The sequence below is a fragment of the Palaemon carinicauda genome, chromosome 24 (assembly GCF_036898095.1).
Source record: "Palaemon carinicauda isolate YSFRI2023 chromosome 24, ASM3689809v2, whole genome shotgun sequence".
In the NCBI taxonomy this organism is placed as follows: Eukaryota; Metazoa; Arthropoda; class Malacostraca; order Decapoda; family Palaemonidae; genus Palaemon; species Palaemon carinicauda.
The window spans coordinates 40,746,533-40,760,109 of record NC_090748.1 but is presented as its reverse complement, the minus strand read 5'-3'; the positions used below and the strand labels follow the sequence as shown (position 1 = coordinate 40,760,109).

The window sequence follows — 13,577 nt, the reverse complement described above, 5'->3', positions numbered from 1 at the left end:
GATAGAATGAAGGTCATGAAAGAATTTGGTAATATTTCTGACATCCATTTGAATAGCAGGGGGAGAGATGATAAAGTAATTAAGTGTTGGACCTGTGGGGATCAGGGTCATGTATCATACCAGTGCAAAAATGGAGGGTTTTCTAGAGACAATATAGTGCAGGATCAGGGGGAAGGACACCAGTATAAGGGAAGGCTAGGTAAAAACAGAACGCAAAATAAACATGTTTTGGAAAATCAGTTTACGGGTACTTGTTGGTCTTGTGGGGAAGATGGTCATCCATTTTATAAGTGTAATCTATACTCTAGTAAGAACAGAGGGTTAAATAATGCAAGAGGAGATAAAGTTGTGAGGGAGATGTCATTGCAGGCCGGGGATAATGCCCAGGAAAACTTGTGAGGCCGGACGTTAACTTGAACGTCCGGCCAAGTGAATGTTTAAATAAGAGAGGAGACACTATGAAACTGACACTCAGCATAGAGGGAAAGAAAGCTGTGGGACTTATGGATTCTGGGGCAAACTGTAGTTTGTTGTCGGAAAATTGGTATTTGGGGAATCTAAAACCAAAAGGGGTGACATTGTATAATACTAGTGACTACATATGTGACCTGAGTGGTAATGAAATTAATATAATAGGTCATGTCGTTGTTGATGTGGAAGTAAGTGGAATGGAACAGAACAGCTGTGTTTTCTATGTCAAGAGAGCTGAGAAGGGAAGGAATGGTCTTGGCAAGAACACTAACCAAGAGTGCCTTGTGGGCATGAATGTTTTGTCTTTGCTGTTCGAAAAATGGGGAGTCACCAAAAACGTTAACGTGATGGCATTAGAGAAAGAGGGATTAAAAGCTGAATATAGTCCAGTTTTGGATTGCTGTATGAGACTAGTTGGTCAAACTATGCAGGTTTGGCAAAAGGAGGATATAGGATATGCTAGTTGCTTAAGACAACAGAATAGAAATGTTCCGTCAGGTAGCAGGAAACTAATTAAGGTATACATTGATAGCCTAAAGGAAGTGCCAAAGGAGTATGTAGTTTTAGAGAAAATAGCAGACGAGAGTAAAAATATGTTGCCTCCGGGAGTTCAGGTCTTGCCCAGTTTTTCTATATGTGAATGGGGTGTTGGATATGTCTGTGTGGCTAATTGGTCTAAAGATAATGTTAGCATTGAAGCAGGCAGTATATTGGCCACGGTGCAACTTGGCATCAGGGAGTTTATGGAGGATGATGATAATGAGAATATTGAAAAACTATCAGAGACAGAACTTCAAAACCACAGACGGAAGTTGGGAGTCAATGTTGATGAAAGTAACCTAAGTAAATCGGATTTGGTAAGACTTGATAAGATACTCTACAAATATAAGAACTGTTTTGAGCTAAATGATTCGGACCTAGGTTTGATAAAGGGATGGGAACATTCCATTAGATTGTCCTGTGGGAAACCTATCAAATTACCGTATAGAAGAATAGCACCCACGTTAATCCCCGAGGCCAAACAGTTGCTTGATGACTTAAAGAAACGGGGTGTAATTGAAGAAAGTGCAAGTCCTTATGCAGCACCTATAGTCCTTGTGAGAAAGAAGGGGGGAGGCCTAAGGTTGTGCATTGATTATAGGAAATTGAATGAAAAAACTTTTAAGGATGCATTTCCTCTTCCTAGAGTAGCGGAGTGTCTGGATTCATTGGAAGGGGCCAAATACTTTTCGACTTTAGACCTTGCGCAGGGCTATCATCAAGTTTTGTTAAGGAAAGAAGATAGAGAGAAAACTGCATTTTCTGTACCATGGGGACACTTTCAGTATCGCAGGTGTCCAATGGGTTTGACAAACAGCCCAGCAACCTTTCAACGATGCATGGAGAATATTTTGGGGGATATGTTTTTTGAATTTTTAGTCATTTATTTGGATGATATGATATTATTTTCGAAGACCATTGACGACCACTTATTAAGATTGGAGGCATTGCTAGAGCGCATAAAGTCTTATGGGATGAAATTAAAGCCAAAAAAATGTCATTTGTTGCAGACATGTGTAAGTTACCTAGGATTTAGCATTAGTAATCAAGGAATAGGACCTGATCTAAGTAAGATTGAAGCAGTGAAGAACTGGAAGAGGCCAGAAACTATAAAGGAAGTGCGAGCTTTCCTGGGATTTGCAACATTTTATAGGAGATTTATTAAAAATTTTGCCATAATTACCAAGCCACTCAATGAGTTATTGAAATGAGAAAAGCAGAAATCCAGTCAAAGTATTAAGGATAAATGGACAGAAGATGCAGAAATGGCCTTCCAGACATTGATAGAAAAATTGATAGCTGCCCCAGTACTGAAAGGGATAGAGTTTGGGAAAGAATGTACGTTAGAAATAGACCCTAGTTACGATGGACTTGGTGCGGTTTTGTCCCAATATAAGGAGGATAAGCTGCATTCTGTAGCTTATGCAAGTAGGTCACTGAAACCACACGAAAGAAACATGAAGAACTATAGTTCGAGGAAACTAGAATTGTGTGCTTTGAAGTGGGCTGTTACTGAAAAATTTAAAAATTATCTTATTGGCACAAAGTGCATAGTGTATACTGACAATGCCCCTTTGAGCAATCTCAGCACAGCAAAACTTGATCACACAGAACAAAAATGGGTGGCAGATTTGTCGGTATTTGACATTGAACTTAAATTCAGACCAGGAAAACAAAATGTTAAAGCCGACATTCTTTCACGCAAGCCTAGAGAGATTGTGATGAATGAAGACGAAGAAGTATGGGTAGCTCCTCATGAGGACACAAATTTTGTTTGTGCCATAAGTAGACATCAGATTTTAGAGTGGGAGGACGTTGTTAATAAACAGAAAGCTTGTCCAGTTTTAAAGATTGTAAGGAAATGGCTAGGAGAAAATATTGAGTTAGAAAACATTAATTTTAAACCTGAATTAGTTACGTGGAAAAGGGATAAAGAAAGTCTTGTGATAAGAAATGATATTCTTTATAAGACTCATGTGGATCAATTAGATAACATAATTTATAGATTAGCCGTTCTGTTCTTTTAAGAAGTAAGTGTTTAGTAGAAACTCATGATAAACTAGGACATCAGGGTATTGATAGAACTTATAAATTACTGAACTCTAGGGTTTATTGGCCCAACATGAGGGGATTTATAACGGATTTCATTAGAAATTGTGATACTTGTTTAAGGGCAAAAGATGAAATTCCATATAGAAATACCATTCCTGTTCATGTGGAAACTTCTCAGCCCATGGAAATTGTGGCGATAGATTTTTGTTCGTGGAAAGATCAACCTCTGGAAAGGAGCATATTTTAGTTTTAAGTGACCTGTTTAGCAAATACGTATGGGCATATCCAACAAAGGATCAGAAAGCGACAACAGTGGCTAAAATATTGGTCGAAGAGCTCTTTTATAAATATGGAATTCCTCAGCAGCTTCATACTGACCAAGGGAGAAATTTCGAAAGCGCTCTAATTAAAGAAATCTGTAAGAGGTTCAATGTAAAGAAATCACGCACTTCTCCATATCACCCTGAAGGAAATGGTCAAGTGGAAAGAATGAATAGAACTCTGTACGGTCTACTTAGAAGTTTGGAGGAGGAGAAGAGGAACAAATGGCCATTGTATTTGCAGAGTTTAGTATTTGCGTATGATATAACACCTCACTCTGTGACAGTTTTTTCTCCGTATTTCTTGTTATTCGGGAGGGAACCTTGTATTTCAATCGAGAGCTGGGGGTATCTGGAAGACATTTACAAATTTCAAGACGGAGACTGGTTAGGTCAGCAATGCAAAATGCAAAAAGAAGTTTGGGATTTGGTTAGAAGGAACACACAAAAAAACTGGGTATCAAAAGCAAAGCCAATGTTAGCAAAGTCTAGAGAAAGTGATTTGGAGGTAGGACAAAAGGTTTTATTACGAGAAAATAAAATAATTGGAAGAGCGAAACTAGGAGACAAATTCGGTAAAAGAAAGTGGGTAATTGAAGAAGTACTTAACAGGGACTGTGGTTTGTATAGAATTAGGCCTGAAGGAAGTGATGCTAAGGTTATCCATCGGAGGAATATTAAACCGTTCGCTGGGATCGAAAGGAATGAGGGGGGAGAAAATATTGATGACTTAGATACGGAAAATAATGATAATTTCGAAACCGCTGATAGGGATGACAGTAGCTTAGAAATGCCTGATATGGAAGAAGTTTTAACCAGGTTCGGGTTTGATTTTAGCAACCATGGTAATAGTGAACCTAAAGAAAGTGTTGATAAAGAGGTTGAACAAGAACAGGGAGTAACAATTAACGCACCAGTACTGAGAAGATCAGAGAGGATACGAAACAGGCAGCGATCAGAGTTGTAAATTTGTCTTTCTTTGTCGGAAATAGGTAATGGTAGCGTAGTGTGAGAGGATGGAAGTGTGTAGTGTGTGTACGATGAGGGCATCGTAAAACTGTAGGGGGGTTGTGTGTAGCACTGTATGTTCTCCGCCAAGTGTCTTTTATCTTTCACAGCACTAGTTACCAATAACAACCGTTAACGAGACAGCAAATGAGGACGAACGGCCAAATAGATATGCATGAACGGAACTGCCTTCACGGACCTGTTAACCGAAGGAACTACCCATTCACTGTTTAATACTCTCTTTAGAAATGTAAATTAGATGACAGACCTGAAATTTGCGGGACTTTGAGTAGGCTCATTCTATGGCTACTGTACAACGTAGGCTTACATATACGCTGAGCATACTCTGTAACATAACTGGTATGTTGTTATTTGTCCTTTAATTGTTTGTTACTGTAACGTAACTAATCTTGTTTATTTGCCGTTAATTGTTTGTTACTGTAACGTAACTAATGTTATTTGTTTGTTAATTGTGTTTTGAATATGTTGGTTATTGGTAATGTCTGATGGAGCATTTGTTTCTGCTTGTAGGGTTGAAGGTTTTGTCTACATATACAATAAAAAGAAAGAAGAAATGTTGCTGTGAGTTGCATCTTCCTTTGGATTGCTATATATATATATATATATATATATATATATATATATATATATATATATATATATATATATATATATTTATGTAATACATATATATACATATATATATATATATATATATATATATATATATATATATATATATACACACATATATATATACATATATATATATATATATATATATATATATATATATATATATATATATATATATATATATACATATATATGCACACATATATATATATGTATATATATATATATATATATATATATATATGTGTGTGTGTGTGTGTATGTGTGTGAGTGTGTATATGTGTGTGTTTATTCATACACTATATGTATATACTGTATACATACATACTGTACATATAACGTTTTTCAATTTCTATATTTACAGACAATATTTTTCGGCCCACTTAAGCAACAATAGCATTTTTTTTGCATAACATCTACCCAAATATCTGGCATCTTGCCCAGTTCATTCTGAATATTGTAGATCAATTAAAGTGAGGAGTTTTTGAGGTGAACGCCTGGACATACGATATCTCGGATGAAATTACTTGTTATTATGTGAATGCTGCTCAGTTTACATCATTCAAGAATATAGCTAACGAAATTTCTCGGTATTTTTTTTTTAATTTACGATATCAATCATTTAGATGGTTCTTTACTTTAATTTTTTTTTTCAATAGTTAATATCTGTTTCTCATCAATTATTTCCCTGGAAGGAAATTTGATTGTAAAGTAGGTGTATTTAAAGAAACTGATAAACCGTCACCAACTTAACAATTTGATAGGAAAAGTGTAAATCATAAAATAAATGACGTTTTTGAACGTTGTTTGAAAATACTTTGAAACCCAGTACAAGGTCAAGGTCATAGAAAGAGCAAAGGTTGTTAGGTCAGGGAATGACAGTTAAATTGGGGGAACAAGCTGCGCTAACTAAGTATATAAAAAGGGTCGATATAAAGTGAAAAATTGTGTATAACCATGGAACAGAATTGTGTCTAGAATGGAGAAAAAGACAAGTGAATACCGGGTTTTTAAGTCATAAAAAAAAAAGAAAATGGTTTTATTGCGAATGCAAAATTAGATTAGAGCTTTGTTCATTGATGAGAAAACATATTTATAAATGAATAACAATTTACTAAAAGAATAATGTATAGCAACAAAAGATAGATTTTGCAGTTGTGTAAGAGGCAAAATAGCTTGTTATTTGTTCAACAGGACAAAATATAAATTTTTAAAAAAACTAAAGCCGGAGCTAATGGGGATCAGGGCTCAGAATGATCTCTTCATCAACTACGGACGTAAGCTCCTGGGGGGGGGGGGGGGGGGGGGGGGGGGGGTTGGATGCTGGGTGAATGGAAAAGGAATAATATCGGGTGTAAGAACGAGAAGCTTACAAATATATTAAATATACTACATTGAAATGAAAGAGAAACGATAAATGCACATGGGAGATAGGGAAGTTTATATAGGATACGGTGGTTCATCGATATAGCAATTTGTAACAAAAATGACAGAATTTCTAGAAGGAAAGACTTCAAGTTGAGACATCTCATTCAAAGCATCAATTTCGAATTAAAATTTGGGGGCATATTTTTAATAATAAACATATTTTCCAAATATGTTGATATATGTATTACGTATACAATAAAAGGGCCACATGGAAAGACGTCTGATAAATTTTTAAAACCTACAGTACATTGTTGAGCTCTCTGAGTATTTTATGAAATTATGATAATTCTTTGGAATTTACCTGATATCATCGTCACCTTATATTGAAATTACTCTTCTGGAAGGAATGATATAATTCGGTTATAAAGGGGATGGTTCTTGCAATATCTTTATTAATTATCGTACCTTTATTCTTTAAAGAATATTTGTACGTAAAACAAGATTTTATATTCATGAACATATCGTAGAGCTAAATCTTATTAATAATAATGTTTTGAAGGAAAAGTAATGCGACTGAATGTTATACCAAAATGTATCTTTATAGTTTTGTTCATTAGATGAAAGGTTAGGACAAAGATGGTATCGGGTCTTGTGAAGCGGAAAGCTGAGGAGACCTTGTAAAGATGCCATTATACATATTGATAAATCAGAAATTGTAAGGAATTACAGAATAATGTTAATTTTCGACGATTAGGGTTGTGGTGGACGATGCGGCAACGCCCCTGAGTGGTGAACGCCATACTGGGGTTCGAGTCCCGCTCAAACTCATTAGTTCCTTTGATCACTGCAATCTCACCATCCTTGTGAGCTAAGGATTGGTGGTTTAGGGGAGCCTATAGGTCTATCTACCTGAATCATCAGCAGCCATTGCCTGGCCCTCCTTGCTCCTTGCTTGGGTAGAGAGGGGGCTCGGGTGCTGATCATATATATGTATGGTCAGTCTCTAAGACATTATCCTGCTTGATAGGGTAATATTACTGTCCCTTGCCTCTGCCATTCTCGATGGGCCTTTGAACCTTTAAACCTTTGAAGCTGTTTGGATATGGAAATATTTTGAACTGTCTAATTAACTGCCGATGATTTTCTGTTCTTCTTCTCATGATTCATTAGTTTGAAGGGAGACGAGGTATTAAATAAAAAAAAAAAATATGCTCATAATATACTTCTAGATAATATTCGTTTGAATCTAAAATAGATATCTAATCATTCCGAAGCGATACTCAATTATAAGATGGGGAAAAGAAGTTATTCAGTCATCAGTTATATTATGATAAATTATTTTTCTTTCATTGTTTATGCAGAGTCTAAGAATCTAACCAGTCATAAATATTACATCCAAAGAAATTACTACATAAAGCTGTCAGTTTTTGGATATAATTTCCTAAGTTTATTAACATCAAATAAAAAGGCAAAACTAAACGCATCTATTTTGTTTTGCTCCAGATGTTCTTATTATGTGTTTTGTCTTAAGAATAAAAGAAAAGAAAAGAAGTTATGAAACTTAATTAAAAGAAAGATTAGATTCCCATCATATATCTAAGTACTAAACATACATGAACTTGGTAATGAAGCTTGTATACAGATGAAGGAAAGTTTCATTAGATAATTATAGAATATATATGACTTTCAGATTTGCAACGAGAAAAGGAATAAAGTAAAACACATATGTTGCAACATGGCATTGGAGATGCAGAAATAATTCCCACTTGGAATTATGGAGACATCTATTTCTCCATGAAACGCTAAAACTGAGTAATTCCACTGATGAGGATCATCTGCAATTAGGAAATGTTGGGGAACAAAGTAGAATTGTTTGTGGCGTGTCGTGTAATAATGTAATTATACAGATGTGGAAATTACTTTTATGTTAGTTAAATACAAGTCCAATTAATCTTGAGTGCATTAGTGAAATGATATGTAGAAAACTAGTTTTAGCGTATAAAATTTGAACTGAAGTTGCTACAGCTTTGCAGGTAAGGAAAGATTTTGAAAAATAATTTTACGTTCACCTGTATGCTATCGGGGTTCTAAATGGGAAAACATATATATTTCACTTCCCTTTATAAGTATATATTCACACAAACAGAACAAACACACACACACATAAATACTGATAAAATTGATAGAATTATTCTTATTAAAATGACATATTTTATCCTTAAACTTGCAAATTTCTATTTCTTTATTAATCGTGTTTTGAAACTGCAGAATCATGTTGGATTTGATTGGATGATGCTCCATCCCCCCCCTCTCTCTCTCTCTCTCTCTCTCTCTCTCTCTCTCTCTCACACACACACACAAAGAAAAATATTTCCCTATTATAATTTTTCATCGTTTAGAATACATTAGATATTAATCAGAAGATAAATTATATTTCATATCTTATTTTTTATAAAAAGAATCTTCCTTATGAGAAAAGATGCGTCAAGAATGGAGTGTCCTCCGGTTCTTGTAGAGTCTTTTGAAAGGAATCAAGTAACTTTAAGCATTTCTCGTGAGTCCAAGGTGAGGCCAGTACCTTTTCACAGTTCTGCGGCAGGCTAAGATTGAACCATAGAATATAGGAAGGCGATACCCCAGATGTTGAATGGTTACTTTAAAGGGTGCTCATGAGACCTTCAATCAGGATAGATGATTGTGATGTGGCACTACATACTAGACACCGGACATACATTCCTATGATATGTGATGCATCCCCGTCTTCACTCTCATAAGGACCAGAGAGTACCAGGCAGTAGCTGCTAGAGAGATTTTAAGCAGAATTAGGGGCCTATCAAAACTCCAGCTTCCCAGGGGACGGAGCAAGTGAAATTTTACTAAGCCACAAGCAGGATTTAAATTTGTGCTCGGCAGATTGCAAGTGGCCGAACATCCCACTGAGCCACGAAAAGGTTTATTTATCGAAGTTGCATTTCAGTCTTCGTATGGTGAGTTTTCAACAATTATCTCTTCTCTAGATATTGAGTCATTGGGTTTTGCTTTTCCTTAGCCTCTGGAAGCTCTTAATTTTTTTGTTTAGCAACTGTGATACTGAAAGAGTACTGTTTACATATGGAATCCAAATTCAGAAGCCCAATAACATTGTACTCCTTTTACCTATTTCTCTGTCCTCTATATTATGTCATTACTTAATTTACTAAGTTCATATGATAGGTAAAAGAAATTTTAGCAATCTGTATCTATATTTCCTTCATTATCAAAATTATTTGGATAAAATCGGTATAAGAGGAAAATATTATTTCTATATATATAAGACTAAGTAGTTCTACGGCCATATAACATATGGACCCTAGAATTTACTAATTTCCAGAGTAACTAAGTAGATTCAATAACAACATTAAATTGAAGGCCAATTGACAACGAAAATCAGATTTTTTTTTTATCATTACCATTCTTTATAAAGAACACATTTTTTCCTAAAGCAGGTCTATGGTCTTGAACCCTTACAACTAAAGATGTGTGTAAAAGGATAAAAGAGTCAAAATGTATGAAAAAAAAAAATGAAACGAATAGAAGGATATAAAAAAACAATTGACAGATTGATGAATGGAAAAGGACCATGAGTAGATCGGATTACAGTTGAGATGTTACTTAGTGTGATTGACGAGGTTTTGCAAGGTTGGTCTCCACAATGGAAAAGTTACAAAAGAATGACTAAAAAAGAGCTATTGTTCTGATTTATCATGGAAAAGGTTATAAACGTAAGTGTAGATTGGTGTATTAATACTTAGTATACCGTGAAGGGTATATGCATATATACATACGCAAACGCACGCACACACACACACACACACATATATATATATATATATATATGTATACATATATATATGTGTGTGTGTGTGTACGTATGTATATATAAATAAATATATATATATATATGTATATATATTTAAATAAATAAATAAATATATGTATATATATACTTATATATATAAGCATATATGTCATAATCATCATCTCCTCTTACGCCTATTGACGCAATGGGCCTCGGTTAGATTTCGCCAGTTGGTCTTGAGCTTTAAATTTAATACTTATATATATGTACAGTGCATACATTTATATATATATATATATATATATATACATATATATATATATATATATATGATATATGATATATATATATATATATATATTTATATATATATATATATATATATGTATATATATATATACACACACACACATATATATATATATATATATCTGTGTGTGTGTGATAGGGAGAAACATATGTCATGCCCTCTGTTTGTTTAGATGTTAATATTACAGTTAAATGTGGGAAAATTCTGATTTCAAGATTTCAAAGCTGAGGGATACGTTCTTCTGGATCTATTACTACTATGGAAAAAGAATGTTGAATATTTTAGAACCTATCTTATGTTATCATCTTTTTGTATCTTTAGGCAATCTTATTTAAAAGAAAGGTTTTATATCTTATTGAAAAATAAGAAAGTTCTTAGATTATCTGAAATTTCATACAAATTCTAATTAACACGATTCAACTAAATTAAAAATTATTTATGCTCATGAAGAGGTAGGAACAAAGGAATATCATAGTGTGAGTGTGTGTGTGTGTGTGTGTGTGTATGCGTGTGTGTGTGTGTGTGTGTGAGAGAGAGAGAGAGAGAGAGAGAGAGAGAGAGAGAGAGAGCGAGAGAGAGAGAGAATGAATCCCTATCACCGACTTACATGAAATAAGATATTTAGCTCTGAAGATTTGCCGTGAGATTATTCTGTATCTATTTTTTTTTAATGTTTAACTATTATTATCTGTGTCATTATCATCTTGATTATCATTGGACAGGATCATGTTATTATGTACATTGTAATTTCACTGAGTTATACAGCACATTAAAAGTCATCTGGATATACAAGAGAGAAGGGCAGAAAACAGAGGTGGGTATATCAATATGGCTATTATGATACTGTAGTTGATTTTCAAAAACCAAAATAATTATTATAGTGAAATGAAATGAGACATGAAAAGACATCTATTTAACATGTTGATTTTTCCCTTGAGAAATAAGACACGATTTGCTTTGAATCCTTTTGTTTTAACATAAGATTGTTTATCAGATGCTGGTTGTTTTGTCACACCCAGCCTCTGAAGGGAGCAAGGCAGCCTCAACTTGGTGCCGGTGTACCGGTTTCAAATTACACCCTCCAAATCTTACGCCCCGGTAGTTTGAAACCGGATTCACATTACCGGGGTGTAACTTGAAATCGGTTTCAAGCTACCCCCGGGGGTAATTTGAATCCGGTTTTATACTACCCCCCCTGGTTTCAAACTACCCCCCCTCGTTTTTTGCGCAGGATCTCATCATTTATGATTAATAAATTGCTTTTGATCAGGGTCAACACAATCATTAGGTTATACATGTTTACATGTATTGTTTCACCTATTGATATCGTTTATTAATATCCAGCCTTTATCCGTTTTATGTTTATATCTTAGCTGATAAATGTCGGAAATTCCGTTACCAGTCATGGGCGCATATTTTTCCGAGATAGGGAGACGAGGTGGAATTTGATTTTGACGGTTATTTTTTTCCATTATTTGAAATATTTCATAATTATACTGCAAGCAAATATTATATAAGATATAATCAACATATTGATCATAAGCATATATGTATACACATATCATATATATAAATATATATATATATATATATATGTATATATATATATATATATATATATACATATATTATATATGTGTGCGTGTATATATGTGCGTATATATATATATATATATATATATTTGTATGTATGTTGTAAATACTATATCATTCATGATATCAGTAAATAATTGACACTTTTAATAAAGCAAGATTGTAAGCAATTATAACAGTTTTAATAAAACAAGATACATTACATTGCTTCTACTGTACTTACATTGGTTGTTTGTATACGAAAACACCTGGACTACGGTAAAGTCGTTACACTTTATAGCCCTCTATGGATGACATTGAACACAACTTGTGTTAATCTCACAACTGTTGTTACTGATTTAAGCCTAAAGGCAGGCAGCTGTGTGTTATTATGGGCTAAATCAAATCCTATTTAAACCATCTTCAAAGTAGCAAGTGATGGGTTCGTGTATGGATTTTTTTTTCTCTGTTGTTGATCTCGAAATGGAAAATTATTGAAAAACTGAGTGATAAAATGTTAAGAATTTTACCTGAAATGTATCATAAAGAAAAATAAGACCTCGCAACATAGTCACCTGTACATTTCCATGCGGTTTATATAAGACTTCTGCCCCTTTGTCATAGCTCCATTCTTTCTTATTACTCATTTCATCAAATGACAAAACAGCAATACCTAGTAATCGAGACTTAATACCATCTTTAAAGTCCTCTGGTTTAAATTATATCAAGCTAACAGTAGCTTACACAATGTTAATTCTGTCTGCACGACAACATGCATGTTGGTAATTTATATTTGAGCTTTTATTTTCACGTGCATAGCATCAAACTACTACGAAGTTACTATGCATTATCACTGACAGAATATATGAATAAACAAAAAGATATATGGACACGAGGAGTTCTATTGTTATATTGCATCTATGTGTATAGTCAAACCATTTTAAGAGCAAACTCGAAGCCCAATAGCGGCATTGCCAGTTCTCTTGGGTCATTTTCAAAGCACACCTGGCTTGGCCGCTTTAATCTATGGGCGAGCCAAAAAAAGGAGAAAAGGTTCAGTTAATAAGTCATTCACCCGGATTTGAACGGTCTAAGAATATAATCTTTTAATTTGATACTCTCTCCAAATTGTTTCCTTCGCTCTTTTCGTTTGCAACCACGTGGTGACAAGTTGAAACTCTTAGATATAAGCAAAATGGTTATAAAACAATTATCATACTAACAGAAATAATCTTAATTTTGATATTAAATGAATTCAGTTCTCAATTCTGATTGATTATTCAAAGACAGGATTCTTTAAAAAAGATTTAATTAACTATGTTTGATATGGTATATTTACATTGGTAATTTTATTGTTTTAGAATTTATTGAATTAATGGACAAATTTTTTTTTACAACAAAGGCTGTATTAGCAAATGTGGTTATGGTGAATTCGTCAGACGAAGTTAGTGCTATCACAAAA

At 34.0% G+C, this 13,577-nt stretch overlaps 1 protein-coding gene across 1 annotated transcript; it reads left to right on the top strand.

Moving 5' to 3' along the window:
• Window positions 1-440: 440 nt before the first annotated feature.
• On the top strand, window positions 441-11,682 carry LOC137618339 (uncharacterized). The gene is made up of 3 exons (XM_068348507.1): window positions 441-1,815; window positions 3,242-3,891; window positions 11,563-11,682. Exons 1-3 carry the CDS (start codon window positions 459-461, stop codon window positions 11,680-11,682), a joined length of 2,127 nt encoding a protein of 708 aa, XP_068204608.1. The 5' UTR covers window positions 441-458.
• Window positions 11,683-13,577: the final 1,895 nt, after the last annotated feature.